General features: G+C 40.4%; 2 protein-coding genes across 6 annotated transcripts in view; one reads left to right on the plus strand and one right to left on the minus strand.

The window, feature by feature from the left end:
* GABPA (GA binding protein transcription factor subunit alpha) overlaps positions 1–17762 on the minus strand; it is a 39897-nt gene extending 22135 nt beyond the window's left edge. The window contains exons 1-4 of the mRNA XM_068965659.1: positions 17636–17762; positions 10063–10165; positions 6144–6288; positions 1881–1965 (exon numbers count right to left, since the gene is read on the minus strand). Coding sequence (XP_068821760.1) covers positions 1881–1965; positions 6144–6288; positions 10063–10139 — 307 coding nt within the window. The 5' untranslated portion in view covers positions 10140–10165; positions 17636–17762. The remainder of the gene's footprint in view (positions 1–1880; positions 1966–6143; positions 6289–10062; positions 10166–17635) is intronic.
* Positions 17610–25942, plus strand: ATP5PF (ATP synthase peripheral stalk subunit F6). Of its 5 annotated transcripts, none has more exons than XM_068965700.1 (4): positions 17610–17727; positions 22238–22408; positions 25070–25194; positions 25774–25942. In XM_068965700.1, exons 2-4 carry the CDS (start codon positions 22245–22247, stop codon positions 25809–25811), a joined length of 327 nt encoding a protein of 108 aa, XP_068821801.1. In that variant the 5' UTR covers positions 17610–17727; positions 22238–22244; the 3' UTR covers positions 25812–25942. The 5 variants fall into 5 exon arrangements, with proteins under 5 accessions (XP_068821801.1, XP_068821794.1, XP_068821787.1 ...); XM_068965693.1 differs by lacking the exon at positions 17610–17727 and adding an exon at positions 18197–18244; XM_068965686.1 differs by lacking the exon at positions 17610–17727 and adding an exon at positions 18254–18377.
* The last annotated feature ends 12 nt before the right edge of the window (positions 25943–25954 follow it).

Below are 25954 nucleotides of genomic sequence, written 5' to 3' on the forward strand. Positions count from 1 at the left end.
GTTTTGGAAAACACACACACTAATGTATTTAGAGACAGAAAAAAAATCATGTCTACATCTTATTCTTAACTAGATCAAAAAAATAATGTGGGGATGAGGAAGAGACAGAATAAAACAATGTAATAATAAAAGTTAACATTTGGGGAATCTGGGAATTCTTTTATTACACTTGCAATTTTTCTATAAATCTAAAATAATTTAAGAACACCACCACCATGCATACAAACACACACACCTTACTTACAAACAGAGAAAAAGAACCAACATGTAACAGGAAATTAAAACTACACTAGGGAGAGTATAAATGAGTAGCTACTCATCTTTGAAAGTTTAAAAAGTCTTTCTAAGCTAACTAAAAATTATTTACTAACTCCTTGTCTTTTTAGAAGACAAAGTACATGTTTTAAAACTAGCCCTTTATGAAATAATCATAGTTACTCACGGTAAAATGACAGTTCTAAGAAACTATCATACAACTTAATGGCTACCGTTTGCTCACTGATTTAGTTATAAACTACATCAAAATTTAATCAAAGTGTACTTGAAAGAAAAAATAAAACTCAATTTCATTATTGTGAAGTTCAATCTCAAAAGCTATATTACAGAAAAATATACTGCTTTCATTCATTAGGTGGTGTAAACAGAAGTTGCTTTTTTCAAATGTTCATGAGAAAAAAAGATTGCAATTTTTGAAAAAAAATTTTCCTAAAAATTATTCGTTAATCCCCCATCAAATTTCATCAAGTCAACTCTTAACACACTTGCACTGAGAGGTCACTAAGCTTTTAAAGATAAAAAACAAAGACTGATTTTTCTTTCCTGTTTTCAACAATAGGAAAATTCTGGGGAAATTAAGGATCATAAGTAGGTAATTACCACTTTCATAATGTGGAAAAAAACTTTGATTTGTGAAACATAATTGTAAGCAATATAATGTGTTCCACCTGATTCACTGGAAAAGACTGTGGTGCTGGGAAAGACAGAAGGCAAAAAGAGAAGGTGGGAGCAGAGGATAAGATGGTTACGCAGCATCACTAACTCAATGGATATGAATTTGAGCAAATTCCAGGAGACAGTGGAGGACAGAGGAGCCTGGCATGCTGCAGTCCACGGGGTTGCAAAGAGTCAAACATGACTAAGCAACTGAACAACAACAAATAACATGTTCAGAGATTAAAATTAGTCTAAAACTCTGGTTAGAAATTCCAATAAGCCCATTTAAAAAACTAAAATTCAATCTACCAAAAATGGTTTCCTAATTTTCTAACTTGTGTATTTGCAAAGATCAGTAAAATACTATGTGGATATGGCTGACTGGGTCACCCCACGGCCTTTGCAAATTCCTCTCTGTGTGCTAAACTGCAGAAACTAGATTTCCATGCAGGAATACAGATGTGACTTAGGTTCCAGAATTACTGGCATGAGCGTTCTACTTGGAAATGAGTTAAGAGGGGACAAGCAATCCATCCGTTGGCTAATGTGGATCACTGAAAAGGAAGCATAGTTCCAAGTCAGCAGCTATAGTGATGGCTTTCAGATCTGGCATTTTCCATATCCCAGCAGAGCAGCAGCTTCCTTGGCAGTCTAGTTTTGCAGTGTGGCTAAGGCATTTTTAGAAAGTCAACTAGCACATGTTCTTCCAGCCCTCCCTGGGATTCTGTTATTTACAATCCTATATTATATCCTTTCCTGATTAAAGTAGGCAGAATGTGTTATACAATTTGCTTCATCCTGACAGATACAACAATGAAAAGCACGAACATTTAACTATAACATCACGTTAACTAACTTAGACAATCATCTAAAACTTATAAAACTGAGTTCCCATATTAGAAAAAAATGAGTTAAATTTTTAAATGACAACACTAAAATTAACTTACCTTGGTAAGAAATTACCTGTACACTAAGCTGTACAGTTCCATCTGTCTTTACTCCCTGGTCAAATAAACTTCGTTCTGGATCCAGCTAAACATGCGTAAAAGGATTAAGATTATTTTAGCTCAGTCATCTGGTTTAATATAAACGGATGTGCCAAATAAAGACCGAATTACTAAGGTATACTAATTAAATTACAAGAACACATTTAATTATTCAAGTTGTCATATCATTTAATTCTTCACCAAAACTGAAAAGGATTTCACCACTGTGGTAGCAATTAGGGACAACACAAACAGGACTTGTTTTAAATAGTGGTTTTCTCTAGCTCTGGAGTCTAGTTTAGAATTTTAAATAATGCCAAAAGGCAGCTATTATTTCTGCAAAAGTATTTCTGGTAGAAGAAAATGCAGTTATCTGCCATGAATAAGCAAGGGTTTTTTATTAGTGGGGACAATTTATACAAATTTATTTATCTACTTCTTGCCAGATCTCTTCATAACCAAGGATATACATTTAAGATCAGGGTTAATTAATTTCTGATCATGAAGTTAACAAAGTTAAAGGACTTACAATCATACTGTCTGATCTAGCTATGAATATCTTTAGTCACAGTTCTTTACCTTTCAGTATCAGTGCTTTTGAATGTATTTCACACAAATGGCAAAAAGAACTTCTGACTTCTGGATATTTTATTAAGTTTAAAAACATGCTTCTGTTAAATTATTTTGAATAAGGTATATTTCTGTGTATACATACAGCTGGAGATACAAACTCCTCCCACTCTTATTCTTAGAATTCAGCCAATATGGGAATCATGGTACAAACGTATTTTCTAAAATGAAAAACGTCATACACATAAAACCTAAAATCTTAAGTGACTGCATGTAACTTAAATAGAGACAAGGCAAACTGTGTAACCCTGCAGGCAGACAGGTCAAACGTGGCAGCTTCACTCCTTAATACAACCATCTCTGTATGACATTTTGCTAAAAATTCTCCTGAGATTTCTCCCCTCTCTAGTAGACACTGGTAATGGTATTATCCACTAGAAGCTAAAGCCTGTGTAGCTCTGAAACAGGATTCTCAAGTACTGAGCACACTAGCTAGTTCAGTAAGAGCTGGCACAAGGACAAAACTCAAGCATGGTATTTGATCTTGGGTCATATTCCTTAGAGAAGCGCAACTCAATTGTTGTTCATCAGCTTTAAAGTCAGCACTTATCTGAAAATATAAAAGCATTTGTATTTGTATTACACAAGTGGCAAGCATTCTGACTCCAACTGTGTTTGCTTTAAATGATACGGAGAACAGAAGTTGCTATCCTCATATTCTTTTTGAAGGGAGGAAGGGAGACAGGAAGAAATGAAAAATGCCCTAGATGCAAAGCTAGTTCTGAATTCTACAATACTATAAATTATGCATATTCCCACTTATTCAACCAATATTCATTTATTTATTTATTGGTGGTAAGGAAAGTTTGCTTTATTTGGGAGGCTGGCAATTGGTGGGGAGCAGACTCCTATCCAAAGGCTGACTCCCCTGCACTGACAATCAGTGGGCAAGAGCTTTTATAGATGGAAGGAGAGGGCTACATGCAAAAATAGTACAGTCAGCTCTGATAGTCATCCTGAAATTGGACATTGGTGGTATGACCAGTATCATCTTGGTTGTTTTAAGTACAGTTAATCTTAGTTCCAGGGTCAGTCTGTTCCCATTTTCTTAAGGCCAATTTTTGGAATTGTGGCAGCTTCTGGTGTGGCTACAGTCTGGTCATCATGTAGTTAAACTTCTTCCACCTGGTGGCGGTTTTAGTATCTAGAAGACAGCTCATAGGATATGATAGCCCTTGAGAAAGAACTAAAGGTCCTTGACTTTGCTTAGTGACTAAATTATTTTTGTTTTGTCATGACTGTTTTCCTTTGTTTCTTCATTTTCTTCTTCTCTGATTAAACTTATTCTTTGGCTAAAGTTTTTTCCACGGACAAAAAGGCAGGCTGAGGACATGGGAGGCAAGGCCCGGTGCACTGTTATTCAGGCGCTCAGCCCTGTGCCACTCTGTTCCCCCGTGGACTGCAGCACACCAGGCCTCCCTGTCCTTCACTTCACTTCTCCCAGACTTTGCTCAAACTCATGTCCATTGAGTTGATGATGCCATCCAACCGTCATCCTCTGTTGCCCTCTTCTCCTCCTGCCTTCAATCTTTCCCAGCATCAAGGTATTTCCAATGAATCAGCTCTTTGCACAGGTGGTCAAAGTATTAGTTTTAGCTTCAGCGTCAGTCCTTCCAATGAATATTCAGGGTCAGTTTCCTTTAGGATTGACTGGTTTGATTTCCTTGCTGTCCAAGGGATTCTCAAGAGCTTTCTCCAGCACAATTCCCTGGGGGCCTAGTGGTTAGGATTTAGCTCTATCACTGCTATGGCCCAGGTTTGATCCTTTCAACCAATATTTATTTGATCCCTTGAACCAATATTTATCCTATGATAGGCTGGCTACTTTGCAGGTTAAAACTTTCATTTTATATAGGTCAGGTATTATAAGAGCAGCAACAAATGTCAGAGCTAAAAGACAAGTAAAGAGTCCAAATTCCCCTTAATTTTACCCGTAAGAAAAAACAAGATAAGTCCAGTGACACTGAATTATGCAAGGAAAACTTTCCTAAGTCAGCCTCAAACAAGTGAAGAGAGTTCTATATTTATAATAGGCCTCGGTTCAAATTCCAATGCACCCCACTACACGGGGCAAATTATTTAATTTAAATCTCAGTTGCTACATCTGCAGATTATGATTAAGAATATGCCAACTTCAAAGACTGCTGTGAAGAATGAGATAATTTAGAAATGTCTTACAACCATATAACTCTAGATCACCAGTTTATTTTTTGGCTGCACCTCACAGCATGCAGAACTTCCCCGACAAGGGAACATCCCCTGCAGTGGAGGTGTGGCGTCTTAACCACTGGACCACCAGGGAAGCCCTGGTTCAGTTATTTTTAATGGCTGCCTTGAATTCTAATCAACAGAATCCAATTTTTGGATCATTTGAGATGTTTTTACTTTCCGCACAGCTATGCAATGTACGCATTTGCTCACTGAGGGGAGCACTTAAGAAAATTCCTTGAGGAAAGCTGCTAAATATTTCACATTCAACATTAAGACACTAAATACTAAGTTACTGTTCAAAAAGATTATGTTAATTCACCCCTATGAATTATGTTAATTCACAGCTGAGAGAAGAAAAACCTTAAATCACAATATTATTAGACTCACATATATTCTCTTTAGAAGAGCAACTTCCCTCCTCTCCTCCCCTAATATTTATTAGCTTGCTGGGGAAAAAAAGTATGGTTAGATGACAACTAAAATTCACAAATTTCATCAAAACATTTCAACTTATTCTACATCAGTATCTTATTTAAAAATAGAGGAGATACATGATTTGAATTTTTAAAAAACTAAGGCAGAAGTTCTGATTTGTGGAATAGCTATAATACAAAGCAGAGGGAGGAGAAGTGAAGAATAAGCCAAACCAAACATTCAAAAAGATGACATGATTTACGTAATACAGCATTAGAAAAACAAAATAAATCCCTAGTACTTATTCATATGTTCAAGAAAGGTCTGAAGAAACTATTTGAGCAACCCTATATAGGCAACTACCTTTTATACATAAAAATACTCCCTTTCTTGAAAAAAATACCATAAAACATGACTATAAATATGCTACAAACATATTATTATTATACTACCACAGGTAAACTTCTATTGCAACAATCTCCGAGATATATACATATAGTGGTATTTAAATTTTTATCCAAAATTTACTACTGGAGCAAACACAGATGGAAAGGAATATAAACTCATTTGGTCAAAAATCTAAAAAAGGAGGAAACGAATGTACAAACAAGTTAAAAGTTAGTAAGAAACAGGATGTGAGGGTACAGTTTTTCAACTTTCAAAGTCAATGTGCTTCTCACTACGTTGAAGCTCTAATTAAACTGTATTTAAACTTCTCATTTTATATTTGTCCAGGTGAAAAAGGAAAGTTTGATTTATTACTCAATCTTTGAAAAATAATTCTAAATGGAAGAAATGTTTCTGAAAGAACTCTATTTCTAAATGCTTACATTTTATAAAAATATAGGTCAAATGGAGAGAAAGGGGAGATAAAGGCTATAGTTAGAAAAGGCCAATAGTCACAACAAAGCCATTTCTAATGCAGACATAAATGCTGAAATACAAATCTCAAAAAGAAAATAATAATACCTGGATATCTTGCAGGCAAATTTCGTGAGCATCCAAAGAACACTGTAGTCTTGGTTCTAGTAGTTTCTTTAAATTGCCTATTGGCTCATTGATGTCTATGGCCTGACTTACACATTCAGCTGGAGTGTAGGTCTGTTCTACAATGCTGAAGAATACAGTGTTAGAGGGCCCAGTGTTAAAGAATGTAATGGTTAACAATTACCTTCTTACCCTGGATATTAACCCAACAATATGTTCAAAACAAAATTCAATTCCAAAACACATTTCTGGTCTTTGAAACTCATTTCTGCACAGACACCTTTCATAGTGGTAGGCTCATCATCAACTAGTGTTGCCAAACTTAATAACGAACCACATTACACAAAGAAATGCAAGCTTGAAATTTAAGGCACCTTTGCAAATAGACCACATCATACACACACACACACACACACACACACATGTACGTGTGTGTGTATGTGCATACTAATATTGCTTACACTAAAATATTTAAGGGGAAATGTCTGCATTTATATTTCCAAGTTATTTTGAAGAATTTCAGGCTCAGAAAGGAATATAAAAAGTCTCCTCAAAACTTGTATGGTAGCTCTACTTCCCAAAATCAATACAATAACACAAGTTATAAGATATGAAAATACAGGTTATATAAAATATTTTCCATCTAATCTAATCTGAAAACTACTGGTTATAATCGGTCTAGATTCACCTTAAAAAGTTATATTCTTCCTTTAAAACTCTCTATGTGCTCTTTTGCATTTTTACTTCATATTCTAAGTTCTACAAAAAACCGTTAAGTTCCTTAAGAGTAAAATCTTCGGTAAGTAATTCTACATATCTTTTGTGAATCCTTACTTGAGGCCAAATGGAAAGTAGATACCAGTAAGTATTTGCTGAATTGGTAAATCTACAATTCAATCAAGTTTCACATATTTAATTTAAATATGGTTTAAATCTCACAGTTGTCAAAAAGTGTGTTCTTAAAAATTTGTCGTTACATTTTCACATAAATTCCACGTATAATTCAATAAATACATAATATTCAGTGAATATATGTGGCCTAAATTCCTAAAACTTAAAATTTATAAAACAGACCACTCATGACTGAAAAAAAACTATTTTAAAATAATAAACATTTTATTATTATTACTATTTGTTAAGGTAGATTAATTGGGTCTTTTGCCTATGTAAATATTTTCACCAATTCTTCCAGCTATAGCAGAGTGGGCTATATATTTCTTTTTTTTGGTAACAATAATCTTTACAAGAGTCAGATGTCACTTTAATACAGATTTTTAAGGACCAATTTTACATAGGCTCAACATTTAAAACATTTTTTAATATTCTGTTGCCATCATTTAAACCTTGGGAGATCCATATAAAAAAATCTGATTACCAATTTCCCTTGAGAAAATGTGGATGATCTCACATCACTGGATCGACATTCCTGCACAGCACTCTGCTACAACTAGACAGCTCTAACTGCCTGCTTCACATAGCTACTCCCCAGGTCAACAGTAGCTACAATCACACTAACTATCAACCTTACACGAGACATCAACAAAGGTTTTCTCTATGAAGTCAAACAGTAAAAACTACACTCTGTGGATCATTTATACATATATGTGTATACAAAAACATAAATATATTCATGTCAGGCTTCAAGACAGCTCAAACGATCCTCACCTTCTAATATTTACAGCTTTTTACAGTTCCCTCACAAACTGTCCCAAGGCTAGACTGTGTGACCAAAGGACTATGGCACAGTGATACAAGTACTGCTTCTTAGATTAGCTTATTTAAAGACACTGTGGTGAACGCTCCCTCCGACCATTTGCTTTAGGGAAAGCCAGCCGCCATGTGGCGAGCAGCCCTACACAGAAGCCCATGTGCTGAGAAAGTGAATGGTCCTGTCACCAGTCTTATGAGTGATTTTAGAAACAGATATGCTACCATCAGCCAACACTTCAGATGACTGTAGCCCAGACAGACAGCTTAACTGCAAGCTCTTGAGAGTCTCTGAGCCAGAACCAAGCAGCTAACTGACTGGATGAGAGGCTTCCGACTCTGAGAAACTCGGTGCAAGAATAACTGTTGGGTGTTTTAAGCTGCAAAGTTCTGGAGTAAAGTGCTCCATAAATAAGTATATGTATGCATATACATATAGCCTATTGTTTCTTCTGCTGGAGAAAATAGCATAATCAAACATGCTGAAAAGCTCCATTCAAAACTTAATGTCTCCTGGTATTTTAGACCTTTTTGGCCAAGAATACGTTTCCATGCCAGGGCATGATGGGAGAGGACAGGGTGGGGGGCACTAAAACGAGGTTTGTATTTTGAGCTAGAGCAAGACATCTTGCCTGAGTAGATGAGGCGGCCTGAGTAACCATGGCTTCATGAGTAATCATGGCCTCAGGGCAGAAGAGCTGCTAATTAACTGGCACAAAAATCTCAATTATGCAAGACAGAAAAGTTGCAAAAGATCTATTGCACAAGATTGTGCCTATAGCTGACAATACTGTACGGTACACTTAAAAATTTACTGAGGGCAGATACTGTTAAATGTTCTTACCACAATAAAATAACAATTTCTAAACAATTTCAGGTCTTTCATCTCAGCTGTACGCTCAACATTCAGCAAGCTACTCAACCTTAGTAATCTGTCTATTCCCACTGGAGTTCTTCTAAACCTCTGTTACTCTACTGAAGTTTTGTACCACTCTTCAGCCCCTCTTACTTTTAGTACATTATCTCAGCTCCTGCTTTCCAGAGTAAACTAGGACCATTAATCATTACCTTCCTTGTCCTTCTTGACTCCTAAATCCCTCTTTTCAGTCATATTCTCTCCTTGGATCCTGAACTCATTACCACTGCCCACCTTCCTTAATGGAGTAACAGTATTCTATTCCTATACCAAAAACTAACACCTTTCACTTCTCTATATGCTTAGTACTATGATGGCTCATGACCAACCTAGACAGCTTATTAAAAAGCAGAGATATGACTTTGCTGACAAAGGTTCGTCTAGTCAAAGCTATGGTTTTTCCAGTAGTCATGTATGGATGTGAGAGTTGAACTATAAAGAAAGCTGAGCACCGAAGAATTGATGCTTTTGAACTGTGGTGTTGAAGGAGACTCTTGAGAGTCTTTCAGTCCAAGGACTGCAAGGAGATCAAACCGGTCAATCCTAAAGGAAATCAGTACTGAATATTCACTGGAAGGACTGATGCTAAAGCTGAAGCTCCAATACTCTGGCTACCTGATGCAAAGATCTGACTCATTGGAAAAGACCCTGATGCTGGTAAAGATTTGAGGGCAGGAGAAGGGGACGACAGAGGACGAGATGGTTGGATAGCATCACTGACTCGATGGGCATGAGTTTGAGCAAGCTCTGGGAGTTGGTGATGGATAGGGAGGCCTGGTGTGCTGCAGTCCCTGCGGTCGCAAAGAGTCAGACATGACTAAGCAACTGAACTGCCTGCCTGCCTGCCTGATGGCTCATACAGCTGTGTGCTTCTTCAAATATCACGTAGTCTCTACCAGGGCAGATTAGAGTCTCATTTACTGATGTACTCCTGATAGTTACTATTTGTAACTAGTTCAGGCTGTGAATTAAACTCTTACTGAAATAAAAGAAATCAGCACTGACAAAAGGAAAAAGAATCCAACAGTGCCTGAAGAGTAGAAACCACCACGATCAACTGCTTGACCATTATTAGCTATGCTTACTACCATCTTTAGTTTAAAACTATCTTTTCCTCCCAGCTACAAAGCCATCAAGTCAGAGGAAAAAGACAATACATTATCCCTCAAAATGCTGAGGTCAGTTGGGAGGGAAAAAAAAAAGGTCCTCAAAGAACTTGGCTATTCTTATTTTAATTAGGCATGTTTATAAAAAGTAGTAAATTTAAAAAATACCAACCTTTCTTCTGTGCACTCTGCTTTCTCTGTTCCATCAATCTCGATTTCTATCAGCTCCTCTGCTTCTCTTTTCGTCATGGCTGAAGTATTTCAAAAGTTCAGCCCTACAAGAGTTAAATTTTAAGACATTCTGAAATGCATAAGCAGACACGTTACACAAGAAGTAAAGACCCAAATCAAATAAAACCTGAGGGTAAGCAGAAGAGGAGGACGCAATCCTCACATAGAAAAGAAAATCCACAAGCAATATTTATAAACCAGTTTTTGTTTAAATGGTGTTTACCAGTCTGCCATGACATCAATATCATTCCCTTGGATTTACTGGGATGTTTTTGACCCTAGTCTCAGTCAACAAGATTACTTCAAAATCAAGTGAAAGGCATGTCGATTATTACAGCAGTTCAGTCTTAATAACAGATTTAAACCTGCACCTTAAAAATCAACATGGGAATTCCCAGTGGTTAGGACTCTGCACTCACACTGCAGGGCATGTGAGTCTGATCCCTGGTGAGGGAACTAAGATACTAATCACATGCCACACAGCTTGGAGGGGATGAGGGGGATCAACATGGAGTTGAAAAATGTACAACTGTCCAGCTAAAAAGCTGTACTTTATTAGCAGAGTTTACTATAAACCACTATTGACAGAGTAAGCTAAATTAAAAATTAGCCAATTAAAAATTAACCCAAGCTATGATTTATGTTACAAATTACATACCTTATACATGCCAGTACAATATTCTCAAATGGCAAAATAAAGTAACAAAATCATAGATATGTGAATTACTGCCCTGATTACACACTAGAATTCTTTATGATTATTTTTCAGATGTGGTTTTATACCTTTTAATCAAACTATTACATCAGTTTTTAATTCTCGCATGTAAAATTTTTACTTACGACGTTAAGCTTCCATTGATTTTTGTACCATTGATACATTATGTGCTATTCTGTACCATTTGCACTATCAATACAAAAATGTTATAATTTTATAAAATGCTAAGTAATGTATAAAATAGCTGCATATGTTGGCATTCCTTTATGGCCATTTCCAAGGTGTTAATGCTGTAAGTTACAGGTTGTTGTGCGTGCTCAGTCAGTCAGTTGGGTCTGACTATTAGAGACCCCATGGACTCTAGCCTGCCAGACTCCTCTGTCCGTGGAATTTCCCAGGCAGGAATATTGGAGTGGGTTGCCATTTCTTCCTCCAGGGGATCTTCAGACCCAGGGAGTGAACTCACATCTCCTGCATCTCCTGCACTGGCAGACAAGATTCTTTACCACTGTGCTTCTTGGGACATTTACTAATCAGCTGACCTTAAAATACAGAGATCATCCTTGATTATCCAGGTGAGTCCAGTGAAACCACAAGAATCATTAAGAGAGGAAGAATCTAGAGAGATCCAGAAAGATTCAAAGTGAGGATGACTGACTGGCTGTGATTGGCTTTGAAGATGAAAAAAAAAAAAGAGCCAGAATACAAGGAAGACAGGCAGTCTCTAAAATTTCGAAAAAGAAAGGAGACAGACCCTCCCCCCAGAGCTTCCAGAAGAAACACAACTCTGCCAACATGTGATTTTAGCCCAGAATGACCCATTTCAGACTTTTGACTTCAAGAACGTTATGATAGTAAGTTGGTGTTTTCAAGCCACTAAGTTTGTAGTAATTTGTTACTGTAGTTCTAGGAAACTAGTAAGTCTTCTTTCCCACTTTAGAGAAGGTTGTAACTCTCCTCAGGTCCAAAAATCTCCAACTACTGGGGAGCTGGTTTTCTGATAACTTAGTCTCTAAATTCTGGCATCCGAATCTAGACTTTCCGGTACAAAAATGATCTGATTTCTCCCTCATTATAAAGGCTCCTCTCACAGCTCCTTTATAACAAGAAAGAATAATAAGAGGATGGGGCTCCCCACTGGAACAGATACGCATCATGCACGTCCAGCGGAATGCCTAGGCCCCAGCAGGTTTTGTTTGGGATGACAGAAGAATGAAGGGCTTTTGTTTTCCTTTCTTGCTGACCACAGCCTAGTCAGTCTTTCCTTTCTTCATAAAGCCTATTTCTTAACTGACACTATGTGTTAAAACTGTGGAATTCAACAGGAGCACTAAAGCAAAACACTGGTGGCAGTAACCCAGTAGGGACCGACCTTCTAGACTAGCATAAGCTCACCTGGGAAGGCGTGTTTGTTGACAGATGTATACACAGAACTTTGAACAGTGCCGCTCCTTTTGTAGGCACTGTATTAAAGTGTGTTTAATAAATGAATGTTATAACAACCAAAGAGGCTTCCTTGGTGGCTCAGCTGGTAAAGAATCTGCCTGCAATCCGGGAGACTTGGGTTCGATCCCTGGGTTGGGAAGATCCCCTGGAGAAGGGAAGAGCTTAACCAATCCAGTATTCTGGCCTGGAGAATTCCATGGACTGTAAAGACAGCCCATGGGGTTGCAAAGAGTCGGACACAACTGAGCAACTTTCACCTATGAGCAGATCCTTGGGGCTCCTGTATTTCAAACAGCTGCCATTTTTGGACTTCCCTGATACCTCAGTTGGTAAAGAACCCACCTGCAATGCAGGAGACTTTGGTTCAATTCCTGTGTTGGGAAGATATGCTGGAGAAGGGATAGGCTACCCACTCCAGAATTCTTGGGCTTCCCTTGGGGCTTAGCTGGTAAAGAATCTGCCTGCAATGAGGGAGACCTGGGTTCAATCCCTGGCTCAGGAAGATCCAGGGATCCAAACTGCCAACATCCACTGGATCATAGAAAAAGCAAGAGAATTAAAGAAAAACACCTACTTCTGCTTTATTGATTATGCCAAAGCCTTTGACTGTGTAGATCACAACAAACTGTGAAAAATTCTTAGATATTGGAATACCAGACCACCTTATTTGCCCCCTGAGAAATCTGTATGCAAGTCAAAAGGCAAGTTACAACTGGACATGGAACAATAGACTGGTTCCAAATTGGGAAAGGGGTACATCAAGGCTGTATATTGTCACCCTGCTTATTTAACTTATATGCAGAGTACATCATGCAAAATGCTGGGCTGGGTGAGGCACAAGCTGCAATCAAGATTGCCAGGAGAAATATCAATAACCTCAAATACACAGATGATACACAATAACCTCAAATTCACTTCCTTATGGCAGAAAGTGAAGAGGAACTAAAGAGCCTCCTGATGAAAGTTAAAGAGGAGAGTGAAAAAGCTGGCTTAAAACTCAATTCAAAAAACAAAGATTATGGCATCCGGTCCCATCACTTCATGGCAAACAGATGGGGAAACAATGGAAACAATGACAAATTTTATTTTCTTGGGCTCCAAAATCACTGTAGGTGGTGACTGCAGTCATAAAATTAAAAGATGCTTGCTCCTTGGAAGAAAAGCTATGACCAATCTAGACAGCATATTAAAAAGCAAAGACATTACTTTTCTGACAAAGGTCCGTCTAGTCAAAGCTATGGTTTTTCCAGTAGTTGTATGAGAGTTGGACTATAAAGAAAGCTGAGTGCCAAAGAATTGATGCTTTTGAACTGTGGTGTTGGAGAATACTCTTGAGAATCCCTTACTGTAAGGTGATCAAACCAGTCACTCCTAAAGGAAATCAGTCCTGAATATTCACTGGAAGGACAGATGCTGAAAGCTCCAATACTTTGAACACCTGATGCAAAGAGCTGACTCATTGGAAAATACCCTGATGCTGGGAAAGACTGAAAGCAAGAGGAGAGGGGGACAACAGAGGAGAAGATGGTTGGATGCCATCACCGACTCAACAGACATGAGTTTGAGTGAACTCCGGGAGTTGGTGATGGACAGGGAGGCCTGGTGTGCTGCAGTCCATGAGGTCGCAACGAGTCAGACACAACTGAGTGACTGAACAGACTGATAAGAACCATTTCACACCACATAATTGACTCCAGAAATCTAGATGACTTAAATGTGAAAGGTAAAGCTATAAAACTAATAGAAGAAAGTGGAGGAATTTTTCTTGTGGATAAAAAAGGATTAATTTCTTAAAAAAGCATTCATTTCTTAAAATTCCAAAAACATATATCATAAGAAAAAAATTGATAATTTCATTACATAAAAGTTAAGATGGTAGACAGGATATAGAGTAGAGAAAGACATTTCTAATATCCATATATGATAAGCAAGTAATAACTGGAATACACAGTGAACAAGTTGATAATAATCCCCCAAAAGTCAGAACAAATTAGCAAAGTAGGTAAAGAAGGAAACTCACCTAAAGGGAAACCAAAATGGCTAAGGACACGAGGAGATGCTCACGTTCAAGCTATTCACCTTATTCTGTGTGTGTGTGTGGCAAAGATCAGAATGCTGAATACTGAAAAGAGGAGCAGCAGGGACCTTGGAGCACAGGGATCCTACCTCTGCTGATGGAAGACAGACAGGACTGACTACTCTGGAGAAACAGCTAGCAGCACTTGCTCAAATAAAGTGATTATACCTATGACCCAGCAATCTTGCCCTTAGATAAGCATTCCAGAGACATTCTCACAGTGATTGATAATAGTATGTTAAGGGTAGCTTTGCTGGAGACAGCTGAAAGCAGGAGCCAATACACGAACCCGTGATAAGAGTACTGCAGACACAAGAAAAGGTGGAAGCAGCGCACACTACGGAACTTTAGTAACAGTCAGAAACAAGGAGATAAAGAACACACACACACAAAGCATAAAAACCGTACCAAAAAAGGTGAGAAATGGACTAAGGCTTATATTATAGCAGGACAGCATTTAAAAGGGTCATTTCTGTTTTATCTTTCAGGGTCCACGAGCAAGCCCACTCCCATTTCCATAACCAACTTTTAAAATGAGTGAATTTTCTAGGGACTTCAGAAAAGCAGAAAGAACTCTAGGAATTTCCCTGGTGGTCCAGTGATTAAAGTTCCATGCTTCCAATGTAGGGGGCATGGTTTCCAGCCCTAGTCAGGGAACTAATATCCCACAGGTCATGCAGCATGACCAATAAAATTCAAGTAAACAATTAAAAAAAAAAAAAAGAAAGCACTGTAAGCAGATAGGGTAGAAGGTCCCCAGAAAAGAAGAATCAGGCATGGCTTTTGACAAACAGAAGTCATTTTTGTCCTAAGCCATTTTGAGATCTAAGCCTAACCACAATGCTTACCCTTGAATAGATCTCAGTAATAATGCTCTTAAGGAATAACAATAGCAAAGATAGCAAATCAGTATAAAAACTCCAGGTTCTGTTTCCATGGTAAAGATTAGCCTGAAGCACTTTCTTGAGCTGCTCTGCAGAATTTAAACCCTCCTCTAGTGGCAACCACTAGATCAACTATAACCCAAAGGATGATAATATTGATCTTTTCTGACCTTTGTGACTTCAATCAACTAAAGCTTGGTTGCTGTCAACCTCTGCCCCAATCCTATCTTGAACTCGCCTCTTCAAGCTCCTTCATAAATATGCATGTACCCTTAGCTTAAGACTTTTCCCAATTTTGCTGCTTTGGGAAAGATCCCCCAGTGTTCTTCTTGCTCTAAGTAATAAATCTCTTCTGATCTTTGGCTTGGTTGTGTCTTTTGTCTCACACCCACCAAAAGATGAATCCAGTTTTCTGTAATTACCAGAGAAATGGCCCTAAGGGCTTTGATCAACAGGGATACTTGGCACACCTTTTGACAGAAGCACTAAGAGAGAGTTGTTAAAAGAAATTTATATTGTGATCTTTCAAAAAAGTTAGAGATCAGACTCTAAAAGGTGCCAAAGCCAGGGTGGGGGTGGGCGGCGATGAATCCAATACACTTTTGGAAAACACTGTGTTACTTAAATCTCTGAACTGATATTCTTTCTCAATTATCTAAATTTAGCCTAAAGCAATGGAGACATTTGGCAAGCTGTCCAAATCTTTGCCGTCAATGCTTGAGTGGGTCTTAGCTCTTCTCCTTGAGCCAACTGCCCAGGATTCTATGTCAATACTTAAGAAAATGGAGAAGACAGCATTACTTGGAGACTTTCCACACAGGAAAATGTCCCTTGACACTGGTTTTTCCTGGATTAAACCTAACCTGCGTTCAGAACACTTCACAAAACAATACAAATTTATATTTAACTAAAAATTCCAGGAAAGGCTAGTATTCTTTAAAATAGTTATATTTACCACTATCTTTTAAAGCCACAGATAAATTTGAGGATTATTCTCCATTGGAGCACATTATTAGAGTTTAGAATAATTTTTCATAGTGAAGGACAGTAAGTAAATGAAGGATAAACACAAATGTAATCTGGGAGTTTTTCTCAAGTAAAAAAATACTATTAAATATTCTGAGAAAAAAGACATTTTTTAAAGATAAAAGTCAATAGCTAAGAAAAAGTAAACACAGACATCTGTGTGTATACACCCAGAGAGAAAGCAAGTGTGGAAAAAGTGTGGCAAACGTGGTGTCTCTGGGGGTGACGGTGTACCTTGTACAATTTCAGTGTATAATTTTCTGAATTTTCCTTTAGACTTGAAGTTTTATAAACAAAAGTTGGAAGGAGACAAGTCGACAGTTTTAATTGTTCAGCCTCCACCTGCTCCTCCATTAAACACCTAGCTCATTATTTAGATTCTTATTTTAAGATGATATATGCCTCATGTCACTGCTCCTGTAAACGCAATCCAGGTAAAACTGACATAAATCCATCTAGCGTCAGAATTTGTCTGAAAATAATTAAGGCTGGAAAGCTTGGATCAAATCCTACGACAGAGAGAACTTATTGTTCCCTCCACTTTCGAACTAGTTGACCCAGTTTCTTTTGACATTAAGACAATACAATACCTAAGAACGTTATCCCTGCCCAGTTCTTTGCTTACGTGGACCCTTCTAAACCTTTGCTGCCTCCACGACTCAGAACTACCGCGAGTCTTTCTAAATCACTAATCTCTTGCAGTGCAACATTAGGCGTGGTCCTCCCTGCCGTTAACCTAATCAAACTGGGATTCCTAACCACAAAGACGTTGTTGGCTTATCTTCCAGCCTGCAAAAGCAAACTTAAAAAGCTGACAAGCTACAGTAACCCATCGTTTTCTCGTTTCACTTCCTCGTTTTTAAAAGAAACCCAATGTCCCAAACATTAAACAGATGGCTTTAACGCAACTGCAAGACAATTTTAGAAAGACCACTGGACGGGAAGGGAGAGCGCATCGCTGAGTTGGCAAGAAGATCGATATGGCATCGTCCTGTGAGATCCCAGGGGCGTCGGGATCAGGTGATTCCGACCGCGGCGGCTGCGAAGCACGGCGGACAGCCGAGCAGGGTCACAGGGCGGGGAGGGGGCGGCGAGAGGTGACAGGAACTACCCGGGCCCCGGGGGCGCGCGACCTCGCGGAGCCCCGCGCCGCGCGCCCCCCGCCCCTCCCCGCACAGCCTCCCCCGCCCCTCCCCACCCGGCTCCCTCAAGTCTCCACGAACGGAAATGGGAGTCACAGCGCCGGGGACCAGCGGAAACAAAACACAGAGGCGGCCGCGGGGGGGCCGCGGTGGGGGAGAAGGCCCCGGAACGAAGCCGGCCCGCGCGGGCCCGCGCTCTCTTCCTCCCCCGCGGCCGCACTCACCCGCTCCGGATTCGGCCCCGTCGCCCCCGCCCGCGCTCCAGAGCCGGCTGAGAAGCGCAGCGGCGCGGGCTCGACGTGCAGCGTCTCTCCGGGTAAGACCCGCAGCTCCCACGACTCGAAGTGGGAGGCCCCTGGGCCCTTCCCGCGAAAACGGCGCAGAGAAACTCCAACCACCCCCCTCCCGCCTCCCAGGCACCCCCGGGTCCGGGACTACAACTCCCAGCAGGTTGCGCGAAACGGACGCCTGAGGCAACGGAGGCTCACGAGGCACAATGCAGCAGCAACGCCCCAGTTCGCTTTGTTTTACACTGTCATTTTGCACAATCGTATACCCCAACAAACACCCCCTCTCCCCCGTCAACCAAGGAATAGGACGCTGACTCGGGGCCGGGGGGACTGAACTAGGGGACAGGCCAGTCCAATGGCGCATGCGTAAACCACACGGTTTCCGAGAGGGAAGAAGAGAGCGGGTCAAGTTGGGCGAAGGAAAGATGGCGGAGGCGTCACTAGAGGACCCGGAAGCACTTACCCTCCACTTCCTCCTCCTGTTTGGCTTCTGTCTCACCTAGAGCCGTCCGGTCGCAGTGTCTCCGAGACGCTTCCTGTCCGGTGAGCGTCGACCGTCTGAAACGGCGGCCCATAATGCATTGCGATGGCGGATAGGCGGGTGGGGGCGGAGCCAGGGCCGGAAGTAGCACGGGGCGGCGGCGGCGGTGGCTGGCGGCTCGGCACTGAGTGCAAGGTGACTGGGAGGGTAACTGGACTTACGTGGCCTCTTGGGACTTGGGTTCTGGGTTTCTTCACAAAGTCTGGGATGCCCTTTTCCCTCTAGGACGCTGGAAAAGAGAGCAACCTTGTATCCCGGGGCGCCTTCACGGCCTGGCCCGGGGTCATTTTCGACCTCGGCGCCTTTCGGCCTTGAAGTTTGCTGTAGATTGAATAAGGAGCGAGACAATCCCGCTCTGAGCGCCAGCCTGGCTCTCAGGGTGGCGCGGGCGGTAGGGAGGCTGGCGCTTCGTGGACTTGCAGCCCGTCTGGGGCAGCCCAAGGTCATATCATGTCCGCAGGGCCGGTCTGCAGCCAGGCCTGCTGATCCCGGAAGCGTGGGAGGTGGTTCTGAACTATTTAGGCATAGAACTTGAGAGAAAAAGACAATAGTCATCTTAAAAGTTTGGACGCCACCTAAATGGCGTCCTAAAATGTTGGTAGTGCTGAAACTTGGTTAAGCAGCTCTTGTTTTACATCCCTGTTTCCTGGAGGAAAGCACTAACCTTGGACTGGCCAGTCATCACTGTAAACGGGAGAGCCATGCTCCCTCTCAGCACAGGGCCTCTTATGCTGTGTTCTTTTCTAGCTATTGCATTCCCCAATTTCTTTGCGTTTGTCCAATCCCTGTCATAGCTGGCGTGCGTGGCCTCGCATAGTACTCGAATGGAGGACTTAATCATAGTTGATACTCTGTATACATATTTGGATTTCCTGGTGGCTCAGACGGTAAAATGTCTGCCCGCAATGCGGGAGACCCGGATTTGATCCCCGGGTCGGGAAGATCCCCTGGAGAAGGACACGGCAACCCACTCCAGTACTCTTGCCTAGACAATTCCATGGATGGAAGAGCCTGGTGGGCTGCAGTCCATGGGGTCGTAAAGAGTCGGACACGTCAATACCTATTTGTGTAATGACGTGTATATTTCTCAATAGATATTAAATCGTCGGGGGAAAAAATGAAACAGAGGAGAAGGAACAAGTTTTGATAGTGAGATTATGTGTTCCTTTTTTAGATGAGTTTGAGAGCAAGATAAGACTTCTGAAGGGATGAGAGGTGTTGATGTATAGGTTTGGAATTCAGTAAGAAAACCATGCTCAATTAGGTGTGATTTGGGGATCATTAATAAACTGTCTTGCACACTGTCTTACTATCTGTGAAGGAGGCTTAAGAATATTTTGCTCTGTTTCTTAACAGGATTGCTGTAAGGGTACCAGAAGAGAATATGTATGGAAGTACTTAGCAGAATACCTAGGTCTGAACAGATGTTACGGTGACCCTATTGGGGAATGTTGTTTGTGTTTATGTTGCCAAAAGGGAAAGTATACACTGAGTTGCACAATTTTAAAAATGTATTTGTGTCCTGTCAGATTCTGTTGTGTAACCTGGGATCGGGTACTTACCTCTAAGCCACAGTTTCTGTATCTGTAAAGTGAGAATGATATTAAGTAGCACCTTGGGTGTTGGTCGCTCAGTTGTGTCCCCGACTCTTTGTGACTCCATGGACTGTAGCCCACAGGCTCCTCTCTCCGTCGGATTCTTCATGCAAGAATACTGGAGGGGGTTGCCATTCCCTTCTCCAGGGGATCTTCCCCACCCAGGGATGAAACCCGGGTCTCCTGCATTGCAGGCAGGTTCTTTACATCTGAGCCGCCAGGGAAGTAGCACCTTGCTGCTAAGTTGCTTCAGTCGTGTCCGACTCTGTGCGACCCCATAGACGGCAGTCCACCAGGCTCCGCTGTCCCTGGGATTCTCCAGGCAAGAACATGAGTGGGTTGCCATTTCCTTCTCCAATGCATGAAAGTGAAAAGTGAAAGTGAAGTCGTTCAGTCAAGTCCGACTCTTAGCGACCCCATGGACTGCAGCCCACCAGGCTCCTCCATCCCAGGGATCTTCCAGGCAAGAGTACTGGAGTGAGGTGCCATTGCCTCCTCCAAGTAGCACCTTAAGGTCATTCACATAGTTTTCTTTCATCCTGTAGGTGAAGTATGGTAGATGGTAGGATTTATTTTGATAGTCTTTTATGTGCTAGTTCATGGGCTTCCCTGGCACTATTGACGTTTTGAACCAAATATTTCTTTGTTGTGGGGAGGCTGCTATTGTTGTTTTGTTATAGGATTTTGGGAGCATCCTGGTTTTTACCCACTAGAGGCTAGTAACATTCCCCCTGTCAGGACAACCAAAAATGTCTTCAGACATTGCCAGGCATTTCCTGTGGGACATCCCCACTGCGCTTAGAGAACTGCAGTGCCACTCTTCAGTCTTCTGGCTTAATGCTTTCCAACTCTCACTAGTAAAGGGCCACTTTCCCCCTAGCCCTTGTGGATATCTTTGAAGAATCCAGTAAAAATGAATTACTGGAAAATTTAGTAGATGAAAGTCAAAACATGGAGACACAAAATATGAACTCTTAATTGCTTCCCTTGTGGATCAGCTGGTAAAGAGTCCACCTGCAATGTGGGAGACCTGGGTTTGGAAGATCCTGGAGAAGGGAAAGGCTACCCACTCCAGTATTCTGGCCTGGAGAATTCCATGGACTGTATAGTCCATGGGGCCACAAAGAGTTGGACGAGACTGAGCGACTTTCACTTTCACTATTGAATTCTGCAGGTATTACTCTGTCAGATTGCTGTAAAAGTTTCTAAATGCTTATTCCCAATTTTGATACTACAGTGGAGCAGTAACACAGTACTACCGACAGTCCTCAGACCACACTTTGAGCAGTAGCGTTATAATTTAACAGTTCGGTGCTTGTTTAATTCATTTGGGAAGCCTGGGGAATCATGTTAGTGTGTTGGGGTTTTACTGTAAGGTTCAGAAGTTTTACCAGGCTGTATCGAAGTGTGACTCTATCATTCCAACATGGCTTGGTCAGCCTTTTATTAATCTGGGGCAATTTCTTCTAATTTTTCTGTGATCTCCTTATTCTTTTTCTTTTGGAATTCCTGCTTGCATATAAGTGATACTTTTATGTTAGATCTTTTCAAGACACTTAAGTAAGTTCTCAACTGAGATCATCCTGTAATATACATACTATAATTTTTTAGTTAGGAAATCATGTAATTTAGCTTCAGGAAGTCTAAGAACTTAGAGGTCTTTAAGTCCTTAAAATTCAGGCTTTCTCACAAATTCTCTTTCATTGATGAGGTGGTACTGCTTGATTTTCCCTCTCTTGTTGGTGGACTCCCTTGTGTGTGTGTTGTGTTGTTTTGTTTTGTTTTGTTTGACTCCCTTGCTGTTTTTTCTTGCTGGTTCTTTTGGACTCAGATCTGGTTTCTACAGTATTCGTGAATGCCTGGAATCCTACAGCTGTACCACCAGGAGAGCGTATAACTGCGCTATATACTTCTCTCCCTGTGGGCCTGTGAAATGCAAACTGAGGCTGAGGCAGCTGTCTCCAGGCTCCCTGCTTATATCCCTTTTTGCCTTTTGAGGGAGTCAGGGGAACCTGGTAGGCTAATTTGGGAACCAGTATTACTGTCTCTCTGCTGAGGGTGGGCAGTCAAGACTAAAAAGTTCGTGGAGAAGAAACACCCCATCCCAGATTTTGTGCTTTCTTTCTGCATCTGACCTAGTGGAGGTGCATGCAGGCCTGAGTGATTCTGAACTGCTGCTAGATCCCAGGGCCTTTTGCTTGAGAAACAAAACACTTGCAGTGAGGGGTAGAGAGGGAAAGGGATCTTTGGTCAGGTGACTGTTCTTAGTATTCGCTGAGTTCTGGTAAGTTCTGTAGCACTTAGTAGAATTAGGTACCCACTGTAACACTTCTACAGGGGTTTTACAACTATATCTATCTTAATGTATCTTCCCATGCTGGTTCTTATTTCCAATAACAGGATCACCATGATTCTTCAGAGACTCTTCAGGTTGTCCTCTGTTGTTCAGTCTGCAATCTCAGTCTCTTTGAGGAGGAACATTGGTGTTACAGCAGTGGCATTTAATAAGGAGCTTGATCCTGTGCAGAAACTCTTCGTGGACAAGATTAGAGAATATAGAACTAAGCGACAGTAAGTGGGTAGATCGTTGACTTTGGTGTTACTGTGCATATTCAAAGTATGTAAGTTTTGAGATGGTAAAAAAATTACTTGGCGTTTCAGAGTGTCTAAGACCTTCACTGAGTTGATCCCTGTGGTACAGGCTCATTAGCTGCTCCAAAAGAAAAAGATGAGGACCTTGATTTTTTTTTTAAGTCTCAAGTTTTATGAATTCCCAGGGAGAATTGCATTAAATCTAATGCCATTTTAGATATATCCCCACTGTAATGTCATTTATTATAAACTGGAGTCAATTCATACAAGTATACCATACAAGATCCATACAATTCATATAAGATCCATACCAGGATCTTGGAAATCATTTAGGAACCATATTTGAGAAAATCAAGCCCCTTAGACAGTGATTATGCTAAGGTCATAAAACTAATTATGGGGAAAATATACTCAGAATATTCTTAACTCTCAATTTAGTGATCTTGGGACCACTAAATTGATTTGGGAAGAAATGTATAAGCACAGCATTTTTTCTTTAACATTACTTCCATAGTTAATATATTTCTGGGACTATCAAAGGACTCTGAAATGGCATAAAGCAAGTCCAGGGAAAACCTAATTACAGAAGCATACAGTTTTGAAGGTGATTGATGACTTTAGCTTTTATCAAACTTAACTGTCAAATCTTTGGGAAAGTAACATAGATCAGTTCAGAGTTTTGTTTTATTTAGTTGCCTATCGTATGCAGAGCACTGGACTATTGAGAGTGGTGGGCTAGAAAGAAAGAAGCCATTTTTGCATTTCCATAGTATTTTTCAAGTCTACGAGGGTACAAAGTTTGTAAGCAAGTAAATATAATAGGAGGTAAAGTAGGTTAAATGATAAGGTAGTGACACATTCAGTGTTTGGGGAACTTCTTGGAAGGAATCCTCTTTTCTAGCTGGTACATTTTGAAAGGTGGCATGGAAGAGTAATGTTTCCAAAAGTTTGTGGATCCAAGAACTGGATAATGATCATCAGTCATCAAAGTATCTGGTTGAAGGCTCTATCTAGAACTGCGCTATATATTTCTGTGGCTGTTATCCACATGTGACTGTTCAAATTCTAATTGAGTATAAATAAAAATTCAGTTCCTCATTTACCTTTTAGCCACATTTCTGGTGCTCAATACCAGATATGGCTAGTGGTTACCATGTTAGACAGCACAGACACAAAGCATTCTGTTATCATAGAAAATTTCTCTTGTACATGCTGATAGAGAAGAAAACGGAGTCCATGACAAGAAACATCATTAACAAGTTCTTAAATTAGAGCTGGCTCAGTATTTTTTTTGTGGAAATACCAAATAAGATCCTATGCTTTTATCATAGGCATAGGTGAAAATACTAGCCTTGATGGAATTTTCACGTACGATTTTTTTTGTTATATTGTTCATTGATAAGCAGACAATAACATTATGACAAACAAGAATTTGTACAAATAGTTAATTAGGTCTAATTGGCCTGTTGCTGGTCCGTGAAGTGAAAATCTCTCAGTTGTTTCCAACTCTTCGACCCCATGGACTATATAGCCTGCCAGGCTTGTCTGTCCATGGGGAGTCTCCAAGCACTTTAGTGGGTATCCCTTCTCCAGGGGATCTTCCCAACCCAGGGATCAAACCCAGGTCTCCTGCATTGCCGGCAGACTACCATCTGAGCCACCAGGGAAGCCCAGCTGGTCCATGATGCTGTGTTTATCTTTACAAAGCACAACTCTTTGTCATTTTATTGCTTAGCAAACAAAATACAGACATCCAGGCTTTACATTCTGGGCCTCCTGTGATCTGGGTCCTGCTAGCTTTTCCATCTAGGCTGCTTAGCATTCCCCACATACAGCCAGTGCTTTCCTACCTTCTCATCTTTGCTTTTGAGTCTTAGAATGTCTAAAATTACAATGACCCAAATGCATGGTTTGTCACAAATGCCACCTTTTTAAAATGAAATCTCCCTGTTTAGCTTAGCAAAAGTGAGCCCTCACCTCTAGTAGCTTTTTGTTAAACTGTGCCTTTAAAGGTTATCCCCTGACTGCTTCTCAGCATAAATGTTTATAAATGTTTTTTTTTTTTTTTTTCTTCTAAATGGTAAAACCTCTGAGGATAGGAAGTAATTTGCTTCTTTGATAGGCGGCTCTTACAGAGACTTAAACCTTTCAGTGGTGTTTGATTTAAAGCGTAGTGATAGTAGATAACTGCACTGGTCCATAAGTGGTACACGTACACAATCTCTTAATTCTCTCAGCACCGTCAGGTAAGACTTTTGAGTTGTCGGTGTAGAAACTAGAGTTTAGAGTGCTTCATGCCTTGCTGTAGTTCACACAGTAACTAGATGGTAGAACTGACAATGAAACAAGCAGTTATTCACCCCAAGCCCATAGACTTAGCCATTACACTTTATGTTTGCTCAGACGCTGAGAGATTCTGACTTTTAATAATACTGACAGACCTTGAATGTTTTGTTTGAAGTCGCGTCATTTGTGTGAACCCTCATATTTAAAATTGTTGGAGGTTACATTCAAATTGAAATACCTGTTACCTTTCAGAAAAGTCTGCTCTTCTCTACGCTTGGAAGGTCTGTGAAACTTAATTTTGTTTCTGTAAACTAATGCTTAAAATACATCTTTACTTGGTCATGTACACTACAGGACATCTGGAGGACCTGTTGATGCTGGCCCAGAGTATCAGCAGGACCTAGACCGGGAGCTTTTTAAGCTTAAGCAAATGTATGGTAAAGCAGACATGAATACGTTCCCTAACTTCACATTTGAAGGTAAGTCTTTGTAATCACAGATTCACTGAGATTATTTTAAGTGGAGAATATTTACATTGGTTGTTTGGAGGATTAAATGACAACTACACATGAATGTAATTTGAGCAAGCTCCGGGAGTTGGTGATGGATAGGGAAGCATGGCGTGCAAGAGTCAGACATGACTGAGCGACTGAACTGAATGTGTGAATGTGTTAGGACAGTGGCATGTGTGGCAGGCTCTGGGGTAAATGCCACTGGAGGAGATCACATAGCATAGAGGTTAAACGGTGGGGACCTAAAATCAAATGCCTGACAGTATCATTATGGGCTATGTGATTCTGGATAGTTAACTGGTCCCTGTTTTCTCATCTGACATTTGGGTAAGATTATACTGTCGTCTTAGCTGTAGTCAAATGATGTAATATATGTAAATTCATAGAGCCTGGTTCATTGTAAGTCCTAAATAAATCTTAAGTTACATTTACATATAGATGTTTCTTTAAAAAATTGGAAGACGGGTGAGATAAATATTAAAGTTTTTTAGAAAATATGCTTTATTGCAATATGGCTAAGTTTGAACCTTTCTTTCCTCTTTTTAGACCCCAAGTTTGAAGTTGTCGAGAAACCACAGTCCTGAAGAAGTAATAAACTTGATCTGGTAATTTGTCCTAGATGAGTTTTCAGCTGGCCAGAAGTAACAGAATAAATATACATTTCACAGCTGTCAAATGTTCTTTTAATTCTGATTTCAAATAAATTATTTGGTGATGTTAGATATAC

The sequence above is a fragment of the Capricornis sumatraensis genome, chromosome 1 (assembly GCF_032405125.1).
Source record: "Capricornis sumatraensis isolate serow.1 chromosome 1, serow.2, whole genome shotgun sequence".
Taxonomy (NCBI): Eukaryota; Metazoa; Chordata; class Mammalia; order Artiodactyla; family Bovidae; genus Capricornis; species Capricornis sumatraensis.

What these genes read in the sequence shown, in the direction of transcription:
- ATP5PF (XM_068965670.1), top strand. Translation starts at nt 19,631, where the DNA reads ATGGAAGTACTTAGCAGAATACCTAG. An exon ending in GTACTTAGCAGAATACCTAG is followed by an intron (nt 19,657 to 22,237) that starts GTCTGAACAGAT and finishes TTCCAATAACAG; the next exon opens with GATCACCATGATTCTTCAGA. An exon ending in GAATATAGAACTAAGCGACA is followed by an intron (nt 22,409 to 25,069) that starts GTAAGTGGGTAG and finishes TGTACACTACAG; the next exon opens with GACATCTGGAGGACCTGTTG.